The sequence below is a fragment of the Sphaeramia orbicularis genome, chromosome 11 (assembly GCF_902148855.1).
Source record: "Sphaeramia orbicularis chromosome 11, fSphaOr1.1, whole genome shotgun sequence".
In the NCBI taxonomy this organism is placed as follows: Eukaryota; Metazoa; Chordata; class Actinopteri; order Kurtiformes; family Apogonidae; genus Sphaeramia; species Sphaeramia orbicularis.
The window spans coordinates 56,120,818-56,143,016 of record NC_043967.1 but is presented as its reverse complement, the minus strand read 5'-3'; the positions used below and the strand labels follow the sequence as shown (position 1 = coordinate 56,143,016).

General features: G+C 38.4%; 1 protein-coding gene across 1 annotated transcript; it reads left to right on the top strand.

Moving 5' to 3' along the window:
- Positions 1 to 5,681: 5,681 nt before the first annotated feature.
- LOC115428205 (DEP domain-containing mTOR-interacting protein-like) lies at positions 5,682 to 20,240 on the top strand. Its single transcript, XM_030147041.1, has 5 exons — positions 5,682 to 5,826; positions 15,566 to 15,790; positions 17,435 to 17,505; positions 17,592 to 17,696; positions 20,065 to 20,240. Exons 1-5 carry the CDS (start codon positions 5,682 to 5,684, stop codon positions 20,191 to 20,193), a joined length of 675 nt encoding a protein of 224 aa, XP_030002901.1. The 3' UTR covers positions 20,194 to 20,240.
- The last annotated feature ends 1,959 nt before the right edge of the window (positions 20,241 to 22,199 follow it).

The following is a 22,199-nucleotide window of genomic DNA, read 5'->3' as shown; positions in this document are numbered from 1 at the left end:
TCAGACAGGTAGGACACTTCAGCAGGTGAGTGTGTGCCGAGGTTAGGAACGAAAACTAACCAAATGACCAAGACTAGAACTGAAAACACATTTTCATTCACTGAAATAAATGAAAACTATAATTAAAAGAAAAAAACATAACTAACTGAAACTGTATTGTGTGTTTACAAAACTAACTAAAACAGATACAAAATATGGATCAAATTCCCTTCGTTTTCGATTTTGTCAATGTTGCATTGATACGAAATTGATTTATTTCGCTCGAGCAACTTTAGCTAGCGGCACCATACGACACTTCACGGTCCGCCACTTGTGTGCATAATTGTCCATTTTTCCATTAAATCACAAATGCGATAATTTGTTTATTATCGTGAGATGAAACGAGAAGTCATTCCATAAACATGGCGATGAACGTAAACATGGTGTTGATTTACAGATATGTTCATTATTGTATATTACCCCTCTATCCTGTAATAAATTGAAAAATGATTGGGTTTCCTGGTGTGTCCACACATACCGTGACATGTTTGTTTTAAAACTCTTCTTCGCTTGTTGTAACGTCTGTCAACATCCGTTTTTTTTTTTTTTTTATTCATGTCACTCTAGTTGCGTACAAAGGTCTTTCCGTTACAGTTTTGTGTGATATACCAATTCCACTCCGCCTGAAAAACCACCTCTTGCAAGAACAAAAAAAGGAGAGTTTTGGCAAAATTGTCATTTTTCCATTAGGTACATTTTTATGCGCAAGTTATATTTGTGCAATTTGAGGGTCAATAAAAAAGCGACTTGTGAGTTCAGATTTAGTTCCTCATAAAGTCAATCCACTGTAACCAAGGTTATTATCGTTAACGAAAACTAACCAAATGACCAAAACTAGAGTTGAAAAAACATTTTCGTTAACTGAAATAAATAAAACTATAATTAAAAGAAAAAACATAACTAACTGAAACTGTATTGTGTGTTTACAAAACTAACTATAACAGATAAAAATTCTGGATCCAATTCCCTTGGTTTTGGTCTTTGTCAATGTCAGATTGATGTTAAATGGATTTCTTTGTCTCTCTCAGTTTTCTGTGCTGTCTCCATACGACACTTTTTGCTCCGTCACTTGTGTTCACTTGTGGTTTCCAGTCGTCTTCTGGTCCCCACTCTACCTGGAAACATGGAGACTAAAGCAGCAGAGTCCTGTCTGGGATTGATTTGAATAGGAGCACAGAGAAGAAGAGAAAAGAGACCACTGAACTACAACTGAACTACAACTGAACTACAACTAAACTACAACTGAACTACAACTGAACTACAACTGAACTACAACTAAACTACAACTGAACTACAACTGAACTACAACTAAACTACAACTGAACTACAACTGAACTACAACTGAACTACAACTAAACTACAACTGAACTACAACTGAACTACAACTGAACTACAACTAAACTACAACTGAACTACAACTAAACTACAACTGAACTACAACTGAACTACAGCTGAACTACAGCTGAACTACAACTAAACTACAATTAAACTACAACTGAACTACACCTAAACTACAACTAAACTGAAACTACAACTGAACTAAAACTAAACTACAACTGAACTACAACTAAACTACAACTAAACTGAAACTACAACTGAACTAAAACTAAACTACAACTGAACTACAACTAAACTACAACTAAACTACAACTGAACTACAGCTGAACTACAACTGAACTACAACTGAACTACAACTGAACTACAACTAAACTACAACTGAACTACAACTAAACTACAGCTGAACTACAACTGAACTACAACTGAACTACAACTAAACTACAACTGAACTACAACTAAACTACAACTGAACTACAACTGAACTACAACTAAACTACAACTGAACTACAACTGAACTACAACTGAACTACAGCTGAACTACAACTGAACTACAACTGAACTACAGCTGAACTACAACTGAACTACAACTAAACTACAACTAAACTACAACTGAACTACAACTGAACTACAACTAAACTACAACTGAACTACAACTAAACTACAACTGAACTACAACTAAACTACAACTGAACTACAACTGAACTACAACTAAACTACAACTGAACTACAACTAAACTACAACTGAACTACAACTGAACTACAACTGAACTACAGCTGAACTACAACTAAACTACAATTAAACTACAACTGAACTACACCTAAACTACAACTAAACTGAAACTACAACTGAACTAAAACTAAACTACAACTGAACTACAACTAAACTACAACTAAACTGAAACTACAACTGAACTAAAACTAAACTACAACTGAACTACAACTAAACTACAACTGAACTACAACTGAACTACAGCTGAACTACAACTGAACTACAGCTGAACTACAACTGAACTACAACTAAACTACAACTAAACTACAACTGAACTACAACTAAACTACAGCTGAACTACAACTGAACTACAACTGAACTACAACTGAACTACAACTGAACTACAACTAAACTACAACTGAACTACAACTAAACTGAAACTACAACTGAACTAAAACTAAACTACAACTGAACTACAACTAAACTACAACTGAACTCCAACTGAACTCCAACTGAACTGCAACTAAACTACAACTGAACTACAACTAAACTACAATTAAACTACAACTGAACTACAACTAAACTACAACTAAACTGAAACTACAACTGAACTAAAACTAAACTACAACTGAACTACAACTGAACTCCAACTAAACTACAACTAAACTACAATTAAACTACAACTGAACTACAACTAAACTACAACTAAACTGAAACTACAACTGAACTAAAACTAAACTACAACTGAACTACAACTAAACTACAACTAAACTGAAACTACAACTAAACTACAACTGAACTACAACTAAACTACAACTAAACTGAAACTACAACTGAACTAAAACTAAACTACAACTGAACTACAACTGAACTCCAACTAAACTACAACTAAACTACAATTAAACTACAACTGAACTACAACTAAACTACAACTAAACTGAAACTACAACTGAACTAAAACTAAACTACAACTGAACTACAACTAAACTACAACTAAACTGAAACTACAACTAAACTACAACTGAACTACAACTAAACTACAACTAAACTGAAACTACAACTAAACTAAAACTAAACTACTTTACCAGTAAATACTAGTAATTAAACCAGTAAAATAATAACATAATAACCTATAAATAATGACTACTCCAAACTTTTTATATGCAAAAAATAACATTAAATTATGAAATCATTTACATTTTACAAACTATCCAAACAAAAAAGATGTGAATAACCTGAAAAAAACTGACATTTCTGAAGAAAAATAAGAAATAATAAGAAAATTTTGATCAATATTCTGCGTCAACTTATGATTTCTACATGTGTGTTACAGATCAGATCTACCAAGACACAAAACAGGCAGAATATTGATAAAATTACGCTGATTTTTCTTTAGACATTTCAGTTTGTTCATATTTGTTCAGGTTTTTGATGTTTCATTATTAAAGGAGATCAAAATTTAATGTTCTTTGCAGTAAATCAAAGAGAAAAAAAATTGGTGTTGCCATTATTTAGAGGCATGATGTCATATTTTTTTTCACATTAAACCCAGACGAACATTTGGAGTCATTATTTTTAGGTTATTATGCTGTTATTTTGGAGTTTGACGCCCTTGGCTATTCATATCTTCTGCACTTTTATAAAGTTCATCCCAAGGGCTGGAGTGGAACCTTTGGAGGGGCCGGTTTTGGGCCCCGGGACGCATGTTTGACACCTGTGCCTTCGAACCTCCATCACTGTAGTTCTAGTGGTTCCATGTGAACCTCCATCACTGTAGTTCTAGTGGTTCCATGTGAACCTCCATCATTGTAGTTCTAGTGGTTCCATGTGAACCTCCATCATTGTAGTTCTAGTGGTTCCATATGGACTACAGCTGAAAACCCAACAGAACAGTTGGATCAGATGTAAATGGATCCAAACACAAACACAGACCAAAGAAAACAGAATTTAAACAGAAATGACACTGATACAGGAAGTAGACTGGACCAGTGGAAAGATGACCATATCTGATCACCTTAGAGCTGGAGTTGGTAGATCAGCACAAATACAAATGAATGTGTTCAGACGGTGGAACACTGAATGTTTGGAACTATTGGCCCCGCCCCCAGAACCAGGAAGGACATCCATATTTCGTGAAGTGTGTTTTTATTTATTTTTATAACTGACACTGTGGTGAGCGAAGCACCTGACATTTCATTTAATAAGGTACTGATGGTGCATTACTGAATGACAAAAAAGGAAGTCTGAGTCTGATATTTGGTTCGCCTTTTTTTTTTTTTTTTTTACAGTGGGAGTCTATGGAAGTGTCGTAACCCTGTTTTCTCTACCGCTCTGGTTTAACCCATAAAGATCCAAACATCCACCAGCGAACAGAACCATCTGCTGATCTAAACTGTGTAATACCTGTCAATCCATTAATACGATCAATACATGTGAACAACTGGTGAAAAATTATCCATGGGTTTTACTGGTGAATCAATGTTGTAGAAGATGACGGTGTTTCCACGGTAACTACGGAGCCTCTGAACATCCAAACATGGTCATATCTGATGACCATGAAAAGATGAAGAACTGTATTTTACACCAATTATTGACATGGATTAATAGTTTTAGTGGATCAACAGGAATTAAACAGTTTAGATCAGTAGATGGTTCTGGTTTTTGAGGGTTAACAGAATAAATACAGGGTTCTGGATGGGATGGAATGATGAACTCTTATTTTTCTAATGTTTTGCTAATTTTCTCCTCAATTTAGAAGTATTTGTTCACTTTTATGCCATATTTCAAGGTTTTTGGTGAATTCTTTCCTTATTTTTTTGAGTATTTTTCTCATTCTTGCATCAAGTGTTTGTTAATTTTATCCTATGAATAACTGAGATAAAACTGTATTTTACATCAGTTATTTCCATGTATTGACCAGATTAGTGGATCAACAGGTATTAAACAGTTCCATCAATAGAAGGTTTTGGGTTTTTGGGGGTTAACAGAATGAATACAGAGTTCTGGGTGTTATGAAACGATGAACTCTCCTCATTTTTTAAGTATTTTGTCCACTTTTATGCCAGATTTCAAGGATCTGTAGTTCAGGTTTTCAAGTATTTTGCACATTTTATTGCCCTTTTAGGAGTTTTTGTACATTTTATGCTATGAATAATTGAGGTAGAACTATATTTTACACCAATTATTGACATGTACTGATCGGATTAATGGATCAACACATATTAAACAGTTTAGATCAGTAGATGGTTCTGGTTTTTGAGGGTTCACAGAATAAATACAGGGTTCTGGATGGGATTAAACTATGAACTCTTCTTATTTTTCAAGTATTTAGCTCATTTTATTCTCATTTTACAAGTATTTGTTTACTTTTATGCCATATTTCAAGGTTTTTTTGGTTCATTCTTTCCTTATTTTTCCAGTATTGTTCTCATTTTGTCATCAAGTCTTTGTACATTTTATTTAGATGTACTGATCAGATTAGTGGATCATCAGGTCTTAAACAGTTTAAGTCAGTGGATGTTTGGGTCTTTAGGGGTTAAATGTCCTCCTCCGTGTGTCCACTACTACTGTCCTCCAGGTAACAGTGCATGGACAGATGTTCCCCATAGACCCGGGTTCTTCAGAGGGACCCGGGTTCTTCAGAGGGACCCGGGTTCTTCAGAGGGACCCGGGTTCTTCAGGCTCCTGTGGACAGTGTCAGGTTCAGCTGAATGCGTCTGCTCTGCTGACATTTGTTCATGGTAATTCAGGAACACTTATGTACTTTGGACAGAGTTAATATTTGCACCGGCGCCATCACACACAGCCTGTTCCAACGTTCACAGCACTCACTTTACACAAACGTTCTGTCAGGATTTATCCTCCAATAACACTGAGGATTTGTCACGTTTGGACAAAAGTGAGTGAACGTTTGTAAAGTAACTGTAGACATTTTTAGACGAGACAAATGGAATAATTATACAGCTTCTTTTATTCAACGGAGAAAAAGTCCAGTTTGGTTTCACAATTATCACATTTTTTAAGTGCATGTAAATGTGTTAGATCTGATTATTACACTTATCCGATTACTCCCAGAAATTGGACTTTCATGGTCGCGTAAACAGGCTCACTATCAGATTTGCAGAGTAATCAGATTACTTGTAAACAGGATAATGTGATCTGATTTAACAAGACAAAAACAGGACATGATAAGACAAAAATCTAATAAAAGACACAACATGAACATTTTAAAAAAAGAAAAAGTGAAAAATGACACAGTGAGAAAACAAAGCAGTCAATACCTGTTATGACCAGTAGGGGTTAGCAAAGAGAACAACAAAAGGGATGAGTTTGAAACTTACACTGGAACTGAGCGAAAAGAAAACAGCAAATGAAAAGAACAGGTTTGTAGAAATGACAGAAAAGATTTAACTAAACAAGAACAAGATGTGATGAGACAAAATTAAATAAAAGACGAATAAAATAAAATGATATTAAAGGTGATAAAATGACGCAGTAGGACACAGAAACATGAGGACAGTGTTCGAATAAACGTCCGGACCTTCAGAGGGAATTCATGAGCTGAAACCGACGGGACAGTTCGACAAACACAAGGATGAAGTTTGTGGGTTTAGTTTGACACACAGACGGACCTGCCATCCCTGGAGTCGAACCGTCGTCCTCCTGGTCTGAAGGCGGAGTCTCCTTCAGACCAGGAGGATGACTTCAGCGCCGATGAAACAAGAACAGAAAAGAACTGTTTCAATGATGAAAGTGAAACAGGAAACGAACTGAAGAAGAACATCTGATAAAAAACAGAGGAGTAAAGGTATGAGGAAAGAGCAGACTGACACCAGAGGAGGAGAAGAGGAGGAGAGGAGGAGGAGGAGGAAGAGGAGGAGGAGGAAGAGGAGGTGGAGGAAACAAACTGAAGAAGATGTGACAAAGAACAGAGGAGTAAAGGTATGAGGAAAGAGCAGACTGACACCAGAGGAGGAGAAGAGGAGGAGAGGAGGAGGAGGAAGAGGAGGAGGAGGAAGAGGAGGTGGAGGAAACAAACTGAAGAAGAACATGTGACAAAGAACAGAGGAGTAAAGGTATGAGGAAAGAGCAGACTGACACCAGAGGAGGAGAAGAGGAGGAGAGGAGGAGGAGGAGGAGGAGGAGGAAGAGAAGAGGAGGAGGAGGAGAGGAGGAGGAAACAAACTGAAGAAGAACATGTGACAAAGAACAGAGGAGTAAAGGAATGAGGAAAGAGCAGACTGACACCAGAGGAGGAGAAGAGGAGGAGAGGAGGAGGAAGAGGAGGAGGAGGAAGAGAAGAGGAGGAGGAGGAGAGGAGGAGGAAACAAACTGAAGAAGAACATGTGACAAAGAACAGAGGAGTAAAGGAATGAGGAAAGAGCAGACTGACACCAGAGGAGGAGAAGAGGAGGAGGAAGAGGAGGAGGAGGAAGAGAAGAGGAGGAGGAGAGGAGGAGGAAACAAACTGAAGAAGAACATGTGACAAAGAACAGAGGAGTAAAGGTATGAGGAAAGAGCAGACTGACACCAGAGGAGGAGAAGAGGAGGAGGAGGAAGAGGAGGAGGAGGAAGAGGAGGAGGAGGAAGAGGAGGTGGAGGAAACAAACTGAAGAAGAACATGTGACAAAGAACAGAGGAGTAAAGGTATGAGGAAAGAGGAGACTGACACCAGAGGAGGAGAAGAGGAGGAGAGGAGGAGGAAGAGGAGGAGGAGGAGGAGAGGAGGAGGAAACAAACTGAAGAAGAACATGTGACACAGAACAGAGGAGTAAAGGTATGAGGAAAGAGCAGACTGACACCAGAGGAGGAGAAGAGGAGGAGAGGAGGAGGAGAAGGAGGAAGAGAAGAGGAGGAGAAGAAGAGGAGGAAGAAAAGAGGAGGCGGCAGAGGAAGAAGAATAGGAGGAGGAGAAGAGGAGGAGGAGAGGAAGAAGAGGAGGAGGAGAAGGAGGAGGGGAAGAGGAGGAGGAAGAGGAGAAGGAGGAAGAGAAGAGGAGGAGGAGAGGAAGAAGAGGAGGAGGAGGGGAAGAGGAGAGGAGGAGGAAGAGAAGAGGAGGAGAAGGAGGAAGAAGAGGAGAAGAGGAAGAGGAGAAGAGGAGGAGGAGAAGAGGAGGAGGAGGAGAAGAAGAGGAGTAGGAGGTGTGTGCTCCTCCTGCTGTTCTTCTAGCTCCTCCTCCTGGACATGTTCAGTTAGTACAACTGGAAGAACAAAGTCTGACAAAGAGCTGTGACAGAGGAGGAGGAGAAGACTCCTCCTCCTCCTCCTCCTCCTCCTCCTCCTCCTCATTCTTTTTCATCTCATGTCTTGTTTTGGTTTTGTTTCCTCCACCAAGTGGAACAGTGGAGGTGTGTTTTCATCTGGATTTGTTTGTTTGTTTGTTTGTTATTTTGTTTGTTTGAAAGATAACTCCCAAAGTTCTGAACAGATTTGGATGAAATGTTCAGGAAATGTTGATTCTGGCATCTGGAACAAATAAATACATTTAGTGGTGACGGGGGGGGGCAGAGGTCTGCGCTCCCCTGCTTTTCTCTAAATATTATGACTTTCATCTCATGAAAGTACATTACTTTTGTTACATTTTAAGTTGTTTTTTTTTTAAACTACGACTTTCTTCTCAGAACATTCTGACTTTATTCTTGTAAAATTAAGACTTTTTGTATTCGACTTTCTCATGAAAATCCCAGGTTTCATCTCCATATTTTATGACTTTGTTCTCATAGTAACTGTTTTTATTTTTCCTATTTTGAAAATATTACGACTTTAATCTTGTAAACGTACATTATTTTCATTAAATTTTGAGTATTATTTTTTTCTTAACTACAATTTAGTCTTAATTTTACAAGAATAAAGCCATGTTATGAGAGGAAAGTCGTAATTAAAAAACAAAAAAAACCAACTCTAAATTTAACGGAAAATAATGTACTTTTATGAGATTAAAGTCGTAATATTTTCAAAATAGGAAAAATGAAAACTCTGTCACTATGAGAATAATTTCCATATTTTACGACTTTATTCTCGTAGTGACAGGTGTGTTTTTTCTTCTTCTGTGGTCCGTTTGCACAGTCGTACGGGTGGATTCCTCAGATGAAACCAGACTTAAATCTTCGTCCAAACTCCACCTGAGCTGAAGCAGACTCAGGCTAACGAACGCTCGTCTTTTCTCTTTTCTCAGATGGAATGTGTGCTGACCGGACCCCTCTCTCCTCTGTGGTTTTTTTTTTTTTTTTTTGACTGATGGACTCGGTGGTTGACGGGTGACGGCTGTGACCTCAGCGCTGTGGAATGTTCCGGATCGTTCAGACTGAATGGAATGTGTCTTTATCTGCGTCCTCTTTATCAGCGTTGTCATTCTTGGTGACGTCGGCTGAAGAATGTATTGATGGAAGTTCAGACGTGTTTATTTAGACACGACGACATTAACACGACGCTAACACTCATTTATTACACATTACGGATGCTTTTACACTCGTTTTTTAATTGGAGGTTGTGTTTTCTATAAATGGAACAAAGAAAAGAGGATCCAGAACAGAGCCCTGAGGCACCCCAAAGCCTTCAAACCCAACTGGTATTAGATTAGAAACAGAGAAACAGTGACTTTTTCAGCCAAATCTGTCATCAACTGAACATAAACCCAGTGTTTCCATCCACTGTCATTAACTCTTTCGGTGCCGTTTCAGTGCAGTTAAGGGGCTAATAAGCCTTAAAAGTGCCACAGATTTTGGCCGTTTTTCAGTATTTCGCATTGTTTTTATAATATTTGAAGAATCCTGCAGGAAACTGCTCGGTAACATCCGACCAATTGCTAATTAGATTCAAAACGCACCGGACGCAGCCGATTCATTATTGATCGTAATTTGCATAATTCATAATAATAATAATAATAATAATAATAATCTTTATTTATATAGCACTTTTCATACATTAAAAACTGTAGCACAAAGTGCTTTACATATCAGTTTAAAAATCAGTACCGCCCCCCACCCACACCCACCCACTCACCCGCACACACACACACACACACACACACACACACACACACACGCGCAAACCCACAAGCTCACACATACTTCAGAAGACTGACTGAGCACGGGTAGACCAGAACAAAAATGTACAAGTAAAAGTAAAACATCAGTTTAGGAGGCGCTGTCTCAGGGAGCCATCCGCACCAGGATGCAGCCGCTGACCCCGGCGACCAGGCACCAGCAACACAGCCCCGCATCCCAACTAGTGGGAGAGGGCCAACTGGGACCCCCACCCACCAGAAAGGAGCGGACCCCAGTGAGAGAAGGCACCACAGCCCCCGGAGTCCACAGCCGCCCCCCGGCATGGAGGGCTCCCTCTGATGAAACACCGGAGAATAAGAAACATTAAAAACATATAAAAATATTATTCGGTCGCGTGACCTCAAATTCCCGTCTGCTTGGTCTCAAAAGGGGGACACAGAAAGAACGTCATCGAAATGTGAGAAAGAAATGGGGGTGGATGGTTTGTTTGTACACAAATGTGGCGTGTTCTCCAAAGCCGATCTGATCGGCCCGTGGCACTTTACAGGTTGTTTTCGTAAAGCCGATTTAATCGGCCCATGGCACTGAAAGTGTTAATTAAACTAGAGGTTTATTATTTTTTATTCAGTTTCATTCAGTTTGTGGCTAATTTTATTTATTTAATTGTTCATTTATTTATTTGTGTGTGTGTGTGGGGGTATATTTGTTGATTTTGTTAATTTTGATACTTATGTCACTACTTCTTACTTAATTTTTTCATGTTATTTATTAATTTGTACATTTTTTAATTCATTTATTATTAAATACATTTACAGTGTTTCCATCCACTGTCATTAATTAAACTCCATACATTTACATCTGTTCATTTTGTTAACTTTAATTATTTTCTCTTCATTTTGTTGCTTATTTTCTCCAAGTTATTTATTTTATACTTTATTTTTGTCCCTTTTATTTCTCATTTTATGTTTTTGTTCATTTTCTGACATTTTATTATATTTTCTTCAATTTTGTTACTTATTTTCTCCAAGTTGTTTATTTTCTTCTTTTTGTTCATTTTACACATTTTATATTTTGTTCATTTTCTGACATTTTATTTTTTCTTCATTTCTGTTCATTTCGTTGCTAATTTTATTCTTATTTGTTGACATTTTATTTAATTTGTTGCTTATTTTTTCCACATTATTTGGTAAATAGTACATTTCTTATTCATTTTTGTTGATTTTACTTAATCTACATAAACCCAGTGTGTCCATCCACTGTCACTGATCCAGCTCCATGGGTTTGACTGGAGAATCAATGTTGTAGAAGATGACGGTGTTTCCATGGTAACTACGGAGCCTCTGGACGTCCATATGGGTCAGATGGAAATCCTCTGGTTGGGTTGGAGTGTTTCCTGGTCTGAGCAGCTGGACTGATGCAAACATCCACTCTGTCTTTGGTCTTGGTCCATCAGAGCAGACTTGATGTGGTCCTCTTCAGACTCTGGTCTTGGTCCATCAGAGCAGACTTGATGTGGTCCTCTTCAGACTCTGGTCTTGGTCCATCAGAGCAGACTTGATGTGGTCCTCTTCAGACTCTGGTCTTGGTCCATCAGAGCAGACTTGATGTGGTCCTCTTCAGACTCTGGTCTTGGTCCATCAGAGCAGACTTGATGTGGTCCTCTTCAGACTCTGGTCTTGGTCCATCAGAGCAGACTTGATGTGGTCCTCTTCAGACTCTGGTCTTGGTCCATCAGAGCAGACTTGATGTGGTCCTCTTCAGACTCCTACGTCCTGCATGGCAACAGCGTCCACATTTAAGGAGGAAGGAGCTGTTTTCAGGTTTTAAACCCAAACTGACACAGAAGGAGCTCAAACACACATCTGATTTAAAAACAGACGGTGGAGTCCATGTGTGACGTGTTCACATTTATCTGAACCTCTTCTCTACGGTTTTAGTTTGTATTTTTTCTCAATATCTTTATTAATATTTAAATATAGACCATTAACCCTTTAAACCCTAAGCCTCAAATGGTCTGTCTGGACTTTCTTTTTGTTACCCCCCTGCCGCCCCCCCCCCCCCCCCCCCCGAAGGGGAGGCAAGGGCTATTGATTTTGGTTTGTTTGTTTACACTTCATCAGCAAATCTGTTGGTTGAATTCAGACCTAATTGCCTTTATAGATTACCAGTGACACACAATAGATGTGATTACATTTTAGGAAAAGTAGGTCAAAGTTCAAGTTTTTTATGAATTTTTTTAAATCTTTTTTTTTTTTCCCCATTTACTTATAATGGAGCGAAATTTCAAATGTCTGTGAAAACATCATTTTTGTCAAACTTGGCACATATATAGAGACAACTGATATGATGACATCAGCACATGCACAGACATGACATCAGCTGGACCTAGGACATCAGCTGGACCTGGGACATCAGCTGGACCTAGGACATCAGCTGGACCTATGACATCAGCTGGACCTATGACAAAAAAAGCTACATGTGAGGGGCAGGGCTTGTGTGTTTGTGTATATATATATATATATATATATATATATATATATATATATATATATATAAATACAATAACTACTAGCAGCAGTTGTAGTTTCTATCAGTTCAGTTTGCTGTGCATCCATGCCCCCCCCCCCCCTTTAACCCTTCATCTGCTCAGGTCAGTGGTCCATCCTCCAGTCTATGGGCTCTACTCCAGGTTTTTCCTCCTCCGTTGGTTTAAATCGTCTGAAGTCGGTTTTCTTCTGCTCTGTGTGTAAAGTGTCATCAGATTCCTTCTGTTGTATTTGCTGTTGTATAAATACTATTTGATTGGTTGTTGATTGATGACTCTTCTCTCCTGTTTTTGTTCCTTATCTCTTCTTCTTTCTGTTCATGTTGTAGATGCAGATGATGATGTCCTTATTTCGGGCTGTGATCTCGTCGTCCGTGGGCCTCCTGCCTCCGTCTGTTTGTTCATGGGTTTAATGTTTAGCTAACACATTGTTTTTTTTGTTTTTTTTAACTGGATGAGTGCCTTCGCCTTCAGGTCTGTCAACACACACCGTCCTGAACTGAACAGACGGAGGACAGTCCTGCAGACTGACCTGAGTCCAGATGGCGTTCACACTCATGTAGGACTGAAGCTCCTCTCCTTCTTCTTCTGGATTCAGGTTCTGCGCTGTGGGCTTCATCACCTGAGGACTGATGGGACCTCGAACAGCAGGTGAGGCTGAACAGGAAACATTTACTGCAGGGCTGTCAGACTCCTGTTAGTTCAGTTCCACATTCAGCCCAGTTTGATCTGCAGTGGACCGAACCAGTCAAATACTAGTGGTGAAAAAAGGAAAATTACATTATGATCAGGTTTACATTTACAAAGTTTCCTGAAAAATCTGAACAACATGAACAACTGGACTTGTATGAAGAAAAACAAGTACAGTTTTGACAATATTCTGCCTCGGTTTATCAGTTTATCATTTACACATGTGCGTTACAATCACACAAAACATTTAGTAACAGGCAGAATATTGGATTATAAATTGCACTTACTTAAGACATTTCTGTTTGTTCAGATTTGTTCAGATTATCCACATTTTTTGTAAAACTATAGTTTGGTAATGTAAACATTTTCATGTAATTTTACTTTTTTACACCAAAAAAAAAACACAAAGAGAACATTTGGGGTTTGTCATTATTTCTAGGTTATTCAGATCATATTTTCCTGGTTCTGACCCATTTCAAATGTGTCTGTATGTGGAACCTGAACTAAAAGGATTTTGACACCACTGATTGTTAATATCGTCAATATAATTTTTGCATTTCAGATTCATCCCAGAGGCCAGATTTGGCCCCCGGGCCGCATGTTTAACACCTGCGGTTTACTCCAACATTTAACCCTATCCTCTGTATGTGTGAAGGTTCTCATTTGTCCAGGGCCTGGTTCTTCTGGGTTCAACTGGACTGGTTTAGCTCTTTTGAAAACATTTTGTCTCTGATCCAACAGACTTCTCACATTCTATTCTGAATTTTCTTTCGAAGCAATATTAAGAAAAAAAAAAAAAATCCTAGAACCATGTAGTTATCCTTTTACTTTTTGTGCTGAACTGGACGCTGTTTATTTTTCAGACTCTTTAACAACATCTGTCTGATCTGTGAATCTCATAGATGATGGTGATGATCTTACAGAATATGATGCATCGTTTTAAATTAAACACAAACATTTTTAAATGTCGGTCAAATGAGTTCCACCTTAAACATGTACGGCAGGAAACACCATCAGATTAGTTAAACTCTGAATAGTTTGACTGTGATTAATACTTTTATTGAACTTCAGGACCTGATACTTGTTCTACTGTGTCAGATTTTTACGTTTAGCTGTTGCCATGGAAACAGTATCACTTCATAGATGAGTTATGACCCTGTATATTAATGCTCAGTGTTCTGATGAGCTGAGGTTGTGGACTCTTCTCACTGTAAATGCGTTAACTCTGTGGTTTTACAGTGGATGTGATGACAGGGGCGGGGTCACCGCTGTTTACCTTTAAGGAAACGCCGTCTTTTATCCAGACATGTTTGAACAGAGACAGAAATACTGAAGTTAGAAAGAGGAAGTTCAACATGAAACTGGGTCAGATTTGAGTCTGAGACCCTGAGTCCTCTGTGTGTCCACCAAGGTTCTAATAGTTTTGGATTTTTCATTATGGTTTAGTTTTATTTAGTTTGGACTTTTTTTCTCTAATTCAGTTTGTTTTAATTCATTGTTAGAGCAGGTTTAATAGTTTTTATTAGTTTTTGTTATTTTCTAAATGCTTAGTGTTAGTTTAGTTGTAGTTCAGTGGTCTCTTTTCTCTTCTTTTCTGTGGTCGTATTCAAATCAATCCCAGACTGGACTCTGCTGCTTTCTCCCAACTTTAGTCTCCATGTTTCCAGGTAGAGTGGGGACCAGAAGACGACTGGAAACCACAAGTGAACACAAGTGACGGAGCAAAAAGTGTCGTATGGAGACAGCACAGAAAACTGAGAGAGAGAAATAAATCGATTTCGTATCAATCCGACATTGACAAAGACGAAAATGAAGGGAATTTTATCCATAATTTTTATCCATTTTAATTAATTTTATAAACACACAATACAGTTTCAGTTAGTTACGTTTTTTTTCTTTTAATTATATTTACTTCTTCAAAGGAGGTTCTGTTTTTGCCGGTGTTGGTTTGTCTGTTTGTTCGTGTACAAGATAACTCAAAAAGTTATGGACGGATTGGGATGAAAATTTCAGGAAATGTTGATACTGGCACAAGGAACAAATGGTTCAGTTTTGGTGGTGATCGGGGTGAGGTGGGGTGGGGGGGCCATGGGGGCCCACTGATCTGCCTTGGCGGAGGTGTGCGCTCTCCGAGTGATTCTAGTTTTTATTTATTTCAGTTACGAAAATGTTTTTTCAATTCTAGTTTTGGTCATTTCGTTAGTTTTCGTTAACGATAATAACCTTGGTCTCCATCAGTGGCTCCGTCTAAGGAGGTGAAGACGGTCCCAGGAGGAGGTCCAGGAGGTCCAAGGGGAGGTCCAGCAAGTCATAGAGCAGGTCCAGGAGGTCACAGAGGAGGTCCAGGGGGTCCAGAGGGGCATAGAGGAGGTTGGCTGAGGAGCTGCAGCGACGGCAGAATATACGGCAGGAGGAACACCTCCGCCTCCTCATCTTCCCCCGTCCTCTCAAACCCAAAATCAGGTGAGGACATGTTCAGACGTTCAGATGTTCCAGACTCTGACCATCAGGGCTCAGTCTGGTTCCAGAACACACTAAAAACCAAAACCACCAACCAATCAACCCTATGTGTCCACAGACTGAATAAAGGATAAGGCACAATGGAGAAACCGGTAAAAAAGACTGTCAATCCAAACATAAAAGTGGATAAAATGAACGTAAAGATCATAAAAACAAACCATAACATGTTAAAGCCAACTCAAGTACGGTTAAATTAGATTAAAATTTAGTAAAAGAGATGGTTAAACCAGACTTAAAGTTGGTCAAACCAGTATAAAAGACAGTAAAACTGAAGGAGAACAGGTTAAAACAGACTAAAATTTACTAAAACAAGACTAACAGATAGTAAAACTTAAGTATTTGATGGTTAAACCAGACTTAAAGATGGTTAAACTAGACTAAAGTTTAGGAAAAACCAAACTAAGACATGGTTTAAACAACATTAGAAGTTGGTAAAATGGGTATTAAAGATGGTAAAACTGAAGTAAAAGAAGTTCAAACAGACTACAATTTACTAAAACAAGTCTAAAAGATGGTAAAAGTAAAGTATTTAATGGTTAAACCAGACGTAAAGATGGTTAAACTAAAGTGTAATAAAACCAAACCCTTAGATGGTTTTAAACAGACTAGATGTTGGTCAAACCAGAATGAAACAGTAAAAAATACAATGAAACTAAACTAATAGAATACTTTATTAATACTTCAAATAATCCCAGATGTTTCAGTTGAACTGTTCAGATATAATAAAAGTAGCAGGAAAGAAATTATCAATTAAAAAAAACAAAAAAAAAACAACTGTGTGTTTGTATATATACACAGGGTGGGGAAGCAAAATGTACACTATTTTGAGGCAGGGATTGAAAGACAGTGTATGACCAATTAGTTTATTGAAAGTCATGAGAATTTATTTGCCACAAGAAAATGTCCATAATAGAAAATGTTTTTATTCTATGTGTCCTCCTTCTTTCTCAATAACTGCCTTCACACGCTTCCTGAAACTTGCACAAGTGTTCCTCAAATATTGGGGTGACAACTTCTCCCATTCTTCTTTAATAGTATCTTCCAGACTTTCTGGTAATAGTTTTGCTCATAGTCATTCTCTTCTTTCCATTATAAACAGTCTTTATGGACACTCCAACTATTTCTGAAATCTCCTTTGGTGTGACGAGTGCATTCAGCAAATCACACACTCTTTGACGTTTGCTTTCCTGATTACTCATATGGGCAAAAGTTTCTGAAAAGGTATGGATAATAGTGTTAGGTATGATTATGACATCAGTATATGTTTGGGTTCAAAACAATTGACCTAGTGTCTGCTGAGAAAAAACAACTAAATGTTCAGTGTACATTTTGCTTCCCCACCCTGTGTGTGTGTGTGTGTGTGTATGTGTATATATATATATATATATATATATATATATATATAAAACACAGAACAGCAATTTGAACAATCTGAACTAAACAAATCTGATCGATATGATAAAACTAAATGTACAGTTTGTAAATAAGTGTGCATAGATACTGTTGTGTGTTTGTGCATAAACAGTGTTGTGTGTTTATGTGTGTGTTTGTGTGTTTTTCACCCTTCTCCTGTTGTTTGTTGCTCAGTGTTGCAGAGGCCTGTGAGTACAGATGAGCTCCAAACACCAGGAGGACCCTACATTAAGAAGACCTTTACGGTACAGCAGCGCTGACCTTTGACCCCTGACCCATAGAAGTGTGATGTATTATTATTATTATTCTGACTAAATGTCTGCCTGTGCAGATTGTGGGTGATGCCGTTGGGTGGGGCTTTGTGGTGCGGGGGAACCGCCCCTGTCACATCCAGGCCGTGGAGCCCCGAGGTCCTGCAGCTGCTGCAGGGATGAAGGTGAGCATTATGGGTAATATGAAGGTGAGCATTATGGGTAATATGAAGGTGGGTATTATGGGTAATATGAAGGTGAGCATTATGGGTAATATGAAGGTGGGCATTATGGGTAATATGAAGGTGAGCATTATGGGTAATATGAAGGTGGGCATTATGGGTAATATGAAGGTGGGTATTATGGGTAATATGAAGGTGAGCATTATGGGTAATATGAAGGTGGGCATTAAGGGTAATATGAAGGTGGGTATTATGGGTAATATGAAGGTGGGTATTATGGGTAATATGAAGGTGGGCATTATGGGTAATATGAAGGTGAGCATTATGGGTAATATGAAGGTGGGTATTATGGGTAATATGAAGGTGAGCATTATGGGTAATATGAAGGTGGGCATTAAGGGTAATATGAAGGTGGGTATTATGGGTAATATGAAGGTGGGCATTATGGGTAATATGAAGGTGGGCATTATGGGTAATATGAAGATGGGCATTATGGGTAATATGAAGGTGGGCATTATGGGTAATATGAAGGTGAGCATTATGGGTAATTGAGTGTCCGTTTGATGGATCTGAGAGGAGACAAAGTCCAGCTGAGCCTCCACATGTTGGATTTGACACCTAGAGGACAGCAGATGTGCAGTTTTCAGTCAGTATTTACCATGAAGATCATCTACTCCGATAAAAATACAGATACTTGAGTAAAAAAAGACTCAATGTATAAGACAGACATCAAAGTCATGTTAGTTCAGGTTCCACACTCGACCTCCAGCGGGTCAGAACCAGTCAAATAAGAACAGAAAAACCCAGAAATAATGACAATGTTTTAGTGCAAAAAATACAATTACATTATGAAAATATTTACATTTACAAACTATTCAAACAAAAAAAAAAAACAACAACAAACAAAAAACAAAAAAATGACATTTCTTAAGAAAAATAAGTGCAATTTGAACAATATTATCTTATCGTTTATACACGTGCATTACAGCTCAGACACTAAACATATAGGCTCAATCCCAATTCACCCCTTGGCCCCTCCCCCTTACAGACTGATCTCATGAAATCGTGTTGGATGTGACGCCAGTTTATTGCATTTGGCGTGCTATACATATGCATTTTCATCCTAACCGCTAATCGCTAACCCTAACAACTAATCACACTAGCCGCTAATCACTCTAGCTGCTAATTGTGCATATTGCTAACCCTAAACCTAACCCTAACCTCTAATCATGCTAGCTGCTAATCGTTAATCCTAAACCTAACCCGCAAAATGGAGGGGTAGGGCTAAGGGGGAGGGGCCAAGGGGTGAACTGGGATTGGGCCTCAGTAACAGAACTATACTACTGTCAATATTGTTCAACCTCCAATGAGTCAGAACCAGTCAAATAAGAACAGAAAAACCCAGAAAAAATTACAAATACACATTTTTCTGTTTTAGTGCAAAAAATAAAATTACATTATGAAAATTTTTACATTTACAAACTATTCATACAAAAAAAAAAGATGTGAATAATTTTTTTTTCAAAAAATGACATTTCTTAAGAAAATAAGTGAAATTTGAACAATATTATCTTATCGTTTATACATGTGCATTACAGACACTAAACATATATGCTCAATCCCACTTCACCCCTTGGCCCCTCCCCCTTACCCCTTGGCCCCTCCCCCTTACAGACTGATCTCATGAAACCACGTTGGATGTGACGCCAGTTTATTCCATTTGGTGTGCTATACATACGCTTCTGTACATATTCTGTCTGTTATTAAATGTTTTGTGTGTTTGTAGATCCACTGTGATCTGTAAGTTATAATGAACATGTGTAAATGATAAACTGAGGCAGAATATTGTTAAAATTACACTTTTTTTTCAGTTTGTTCATGTTATTCACATCTTTTGAAAGGATAGTTTATAGATGTAAACCTTTCCATATCATAAATTTCCTTTTTCGCTCTAAAACATAGAGTAAAGTTTGGAGTTGACATTATTTCTATACTATTTTGTTTTTATTGTACTGGTTTGGTCCACTGCAGATTAAATTTAGCTGAATGTGGAACTGAACTAACATGAGTTTGACAGCCCTGCACTAACCCTAACCCTAACCGCTAATCCTAAACCTAACCCACAAAATGGAGGGGGAGGGCTAAGGGGGAGGGGCCAAGAAGTGAACTGGGATTGGGCCTCAGTACCAGAACTATACTAGTGTCAATATTGTTGCAACTGAAACTAAAATGAGTTTGACACCCTTGACTGTTAGAGACAAAGTGCAGACATTTGTGTTAAAATGGAGGACGTTAAAGCTCCAAGTGTCTGAACATGTGACTCATTTAACAAACGTCCTTTTTGTCCTGGGTTCGTGTGTCTGCTGTCCAGGTTTGTCAGTTCGTGGTGTCCGTCAATGGTCTGAACGTCCTCCATCTGGACTACCGGACCGTGAGCCGCCTGATCCTGACCGGACCCAGGACGGTGGTGATGGAGGTGATGGAGGAGACCAAGCACTGAGGGGTCCGACGGAACCGGAACCACGCCAACGTCTGCTGAAAGACCCAACGGACGCAGGAGGGAGGAGCGCAGACGTCCACTGTTTGGAGCTGAAGAGGACGCCCAGGAACGTCCAACCCTGGAAGACACTGGAGCTCAGGACCGGCTCAAACCAGACCCCCAAGACCCCCCAGGACCAACACAGACAGTGGCCTCCACTGAGGTTTAAGACCACGTCCAGCATCTGTGGACTTTAACGGACTTATCGCCGGTTCTTCTACCTGGTAAACGCTCCGACCAGAGTATTAGAACAGAGGGGGGTTGAACCCACAAAGACCCAGGTCTCCTTTTAGACCAGGTCCACCCACAAAGACCCAGGTCCACTTTTAGACCAGGTCCACCCACAAAGACCCAGGTCTACTTTTAGACCAGGTCCAACCACAAAGACCCAGGTCTACTTTTAGACCAGTTCCACCCACAAAGACCCAGGTCTACTTTTAGACCAGTTCCCACATGAACTTTTGTCTGTATTTAACCTTTTCTAAGTGATTTATCAGCATTTATTATAAAACGAGTGCGTGGACTCTTAGTGGATCCACTGGTTCTAGATCCTCTGATCCACTTCAGTCTTTTTCTTTCTTGGTAAATTTCACTACCGTAATTTCCGGTTTATAAACCGCTACTTTTTCCACACACTGTGAACCTGCGGCTAATTTATGTTTTCCGAGCTAACGATCGATCCGGCCGTCGAAGAAGGAAACAGAGCTGCTGCACGTATGCTAGGCATCAATGAATCGATGGGGAGACGTTGGAGACGGGGTGGGTGTGGCTTATAGTCCAGAAAGTACGGTAGTCACTTTTCCATTGACCCTCAAACTGCACGAATATAACTTGCACATAAAAATTTACAGAACAGAAAAATTCCACCAAAATTTCGCCAAAACTCTTGTTTTTCGATTAAAAGTTTTAGCGCTGGCAAGAGGTGATTTTTTGGGTGTAGGGCGACTTGTATATCACGCAAAACTGTAACGGAAAGACCTTTTTCTGCAACTAGAGTCAGGTGAATTAAAAAAACAGATGTTGACGGATGTTTCAACAAGAGAAGAAGAGTTTTAACCCAAATGTGTGTGTATGTGTGGAAATTCTATTTTACAGACATTCCAGTTTCAGATCCTGTTCAAATGTTCAGATTCTATTAATTCACAACTAACATCAGAACAGGATTTGAGTTCAATCCCAAAAAAGGAATGAACATTACTGAATAAAAGAGTGTTAAAGAATAAAAAATGAAATCTAATCAAAAAAGAAAAACAAAAATGAACCTCCACAATATCTACATTTGAATAAATACCTAAAAATATCGATACAGTATTGTGAAATGAAATATCGCGATTAAGGATGTAACAATATGGAAATTTCATATCACGGTTATTGCGACCAAAATTATCATGGTTATCATTATCGCATTATTGTTGAAATTGTGCTCAAAATGTTCAAAAAGTACTAATACACACACACTGAAATAATTTAACCAAGTTGTGTTAAAAAAAACAAAACAAAATCAAATAAAATAATTGGCACAATGCACTTTCTGTGTCAGAAACATTCTAATATTAACCCTTAGTGGTCTGAGCCTATTTTGTCCGTTTTTCAGTCCTTTTGATTTTGCCTTTATATACTATATAAACAAATGTTTACTATACCCATGTTTGGGATCTGTTTTTTCAGCACAACTTCATCTATATCATCTGTCTATTATTTTTTTTCCACTTCAACCTACTATAAAAACATAAAAATGTATAAAATCTAATTTGAAAAATGTATCTAACTTATTGCATAAATAACACACAGATGCTTAACGAACCTTTTCAAAGACTTTAAAAGTGGATATTGTTTCCAAATGTTAGGTATAGAAAATCAAAATTGTAATAAATTAAAACTATACTCAAATATTTGACATGAAAGCAGATGTTTACATAGGCGTTTTTCCCCCTAAAAGTGTGGTAATCAAACACAGTTATCATGAT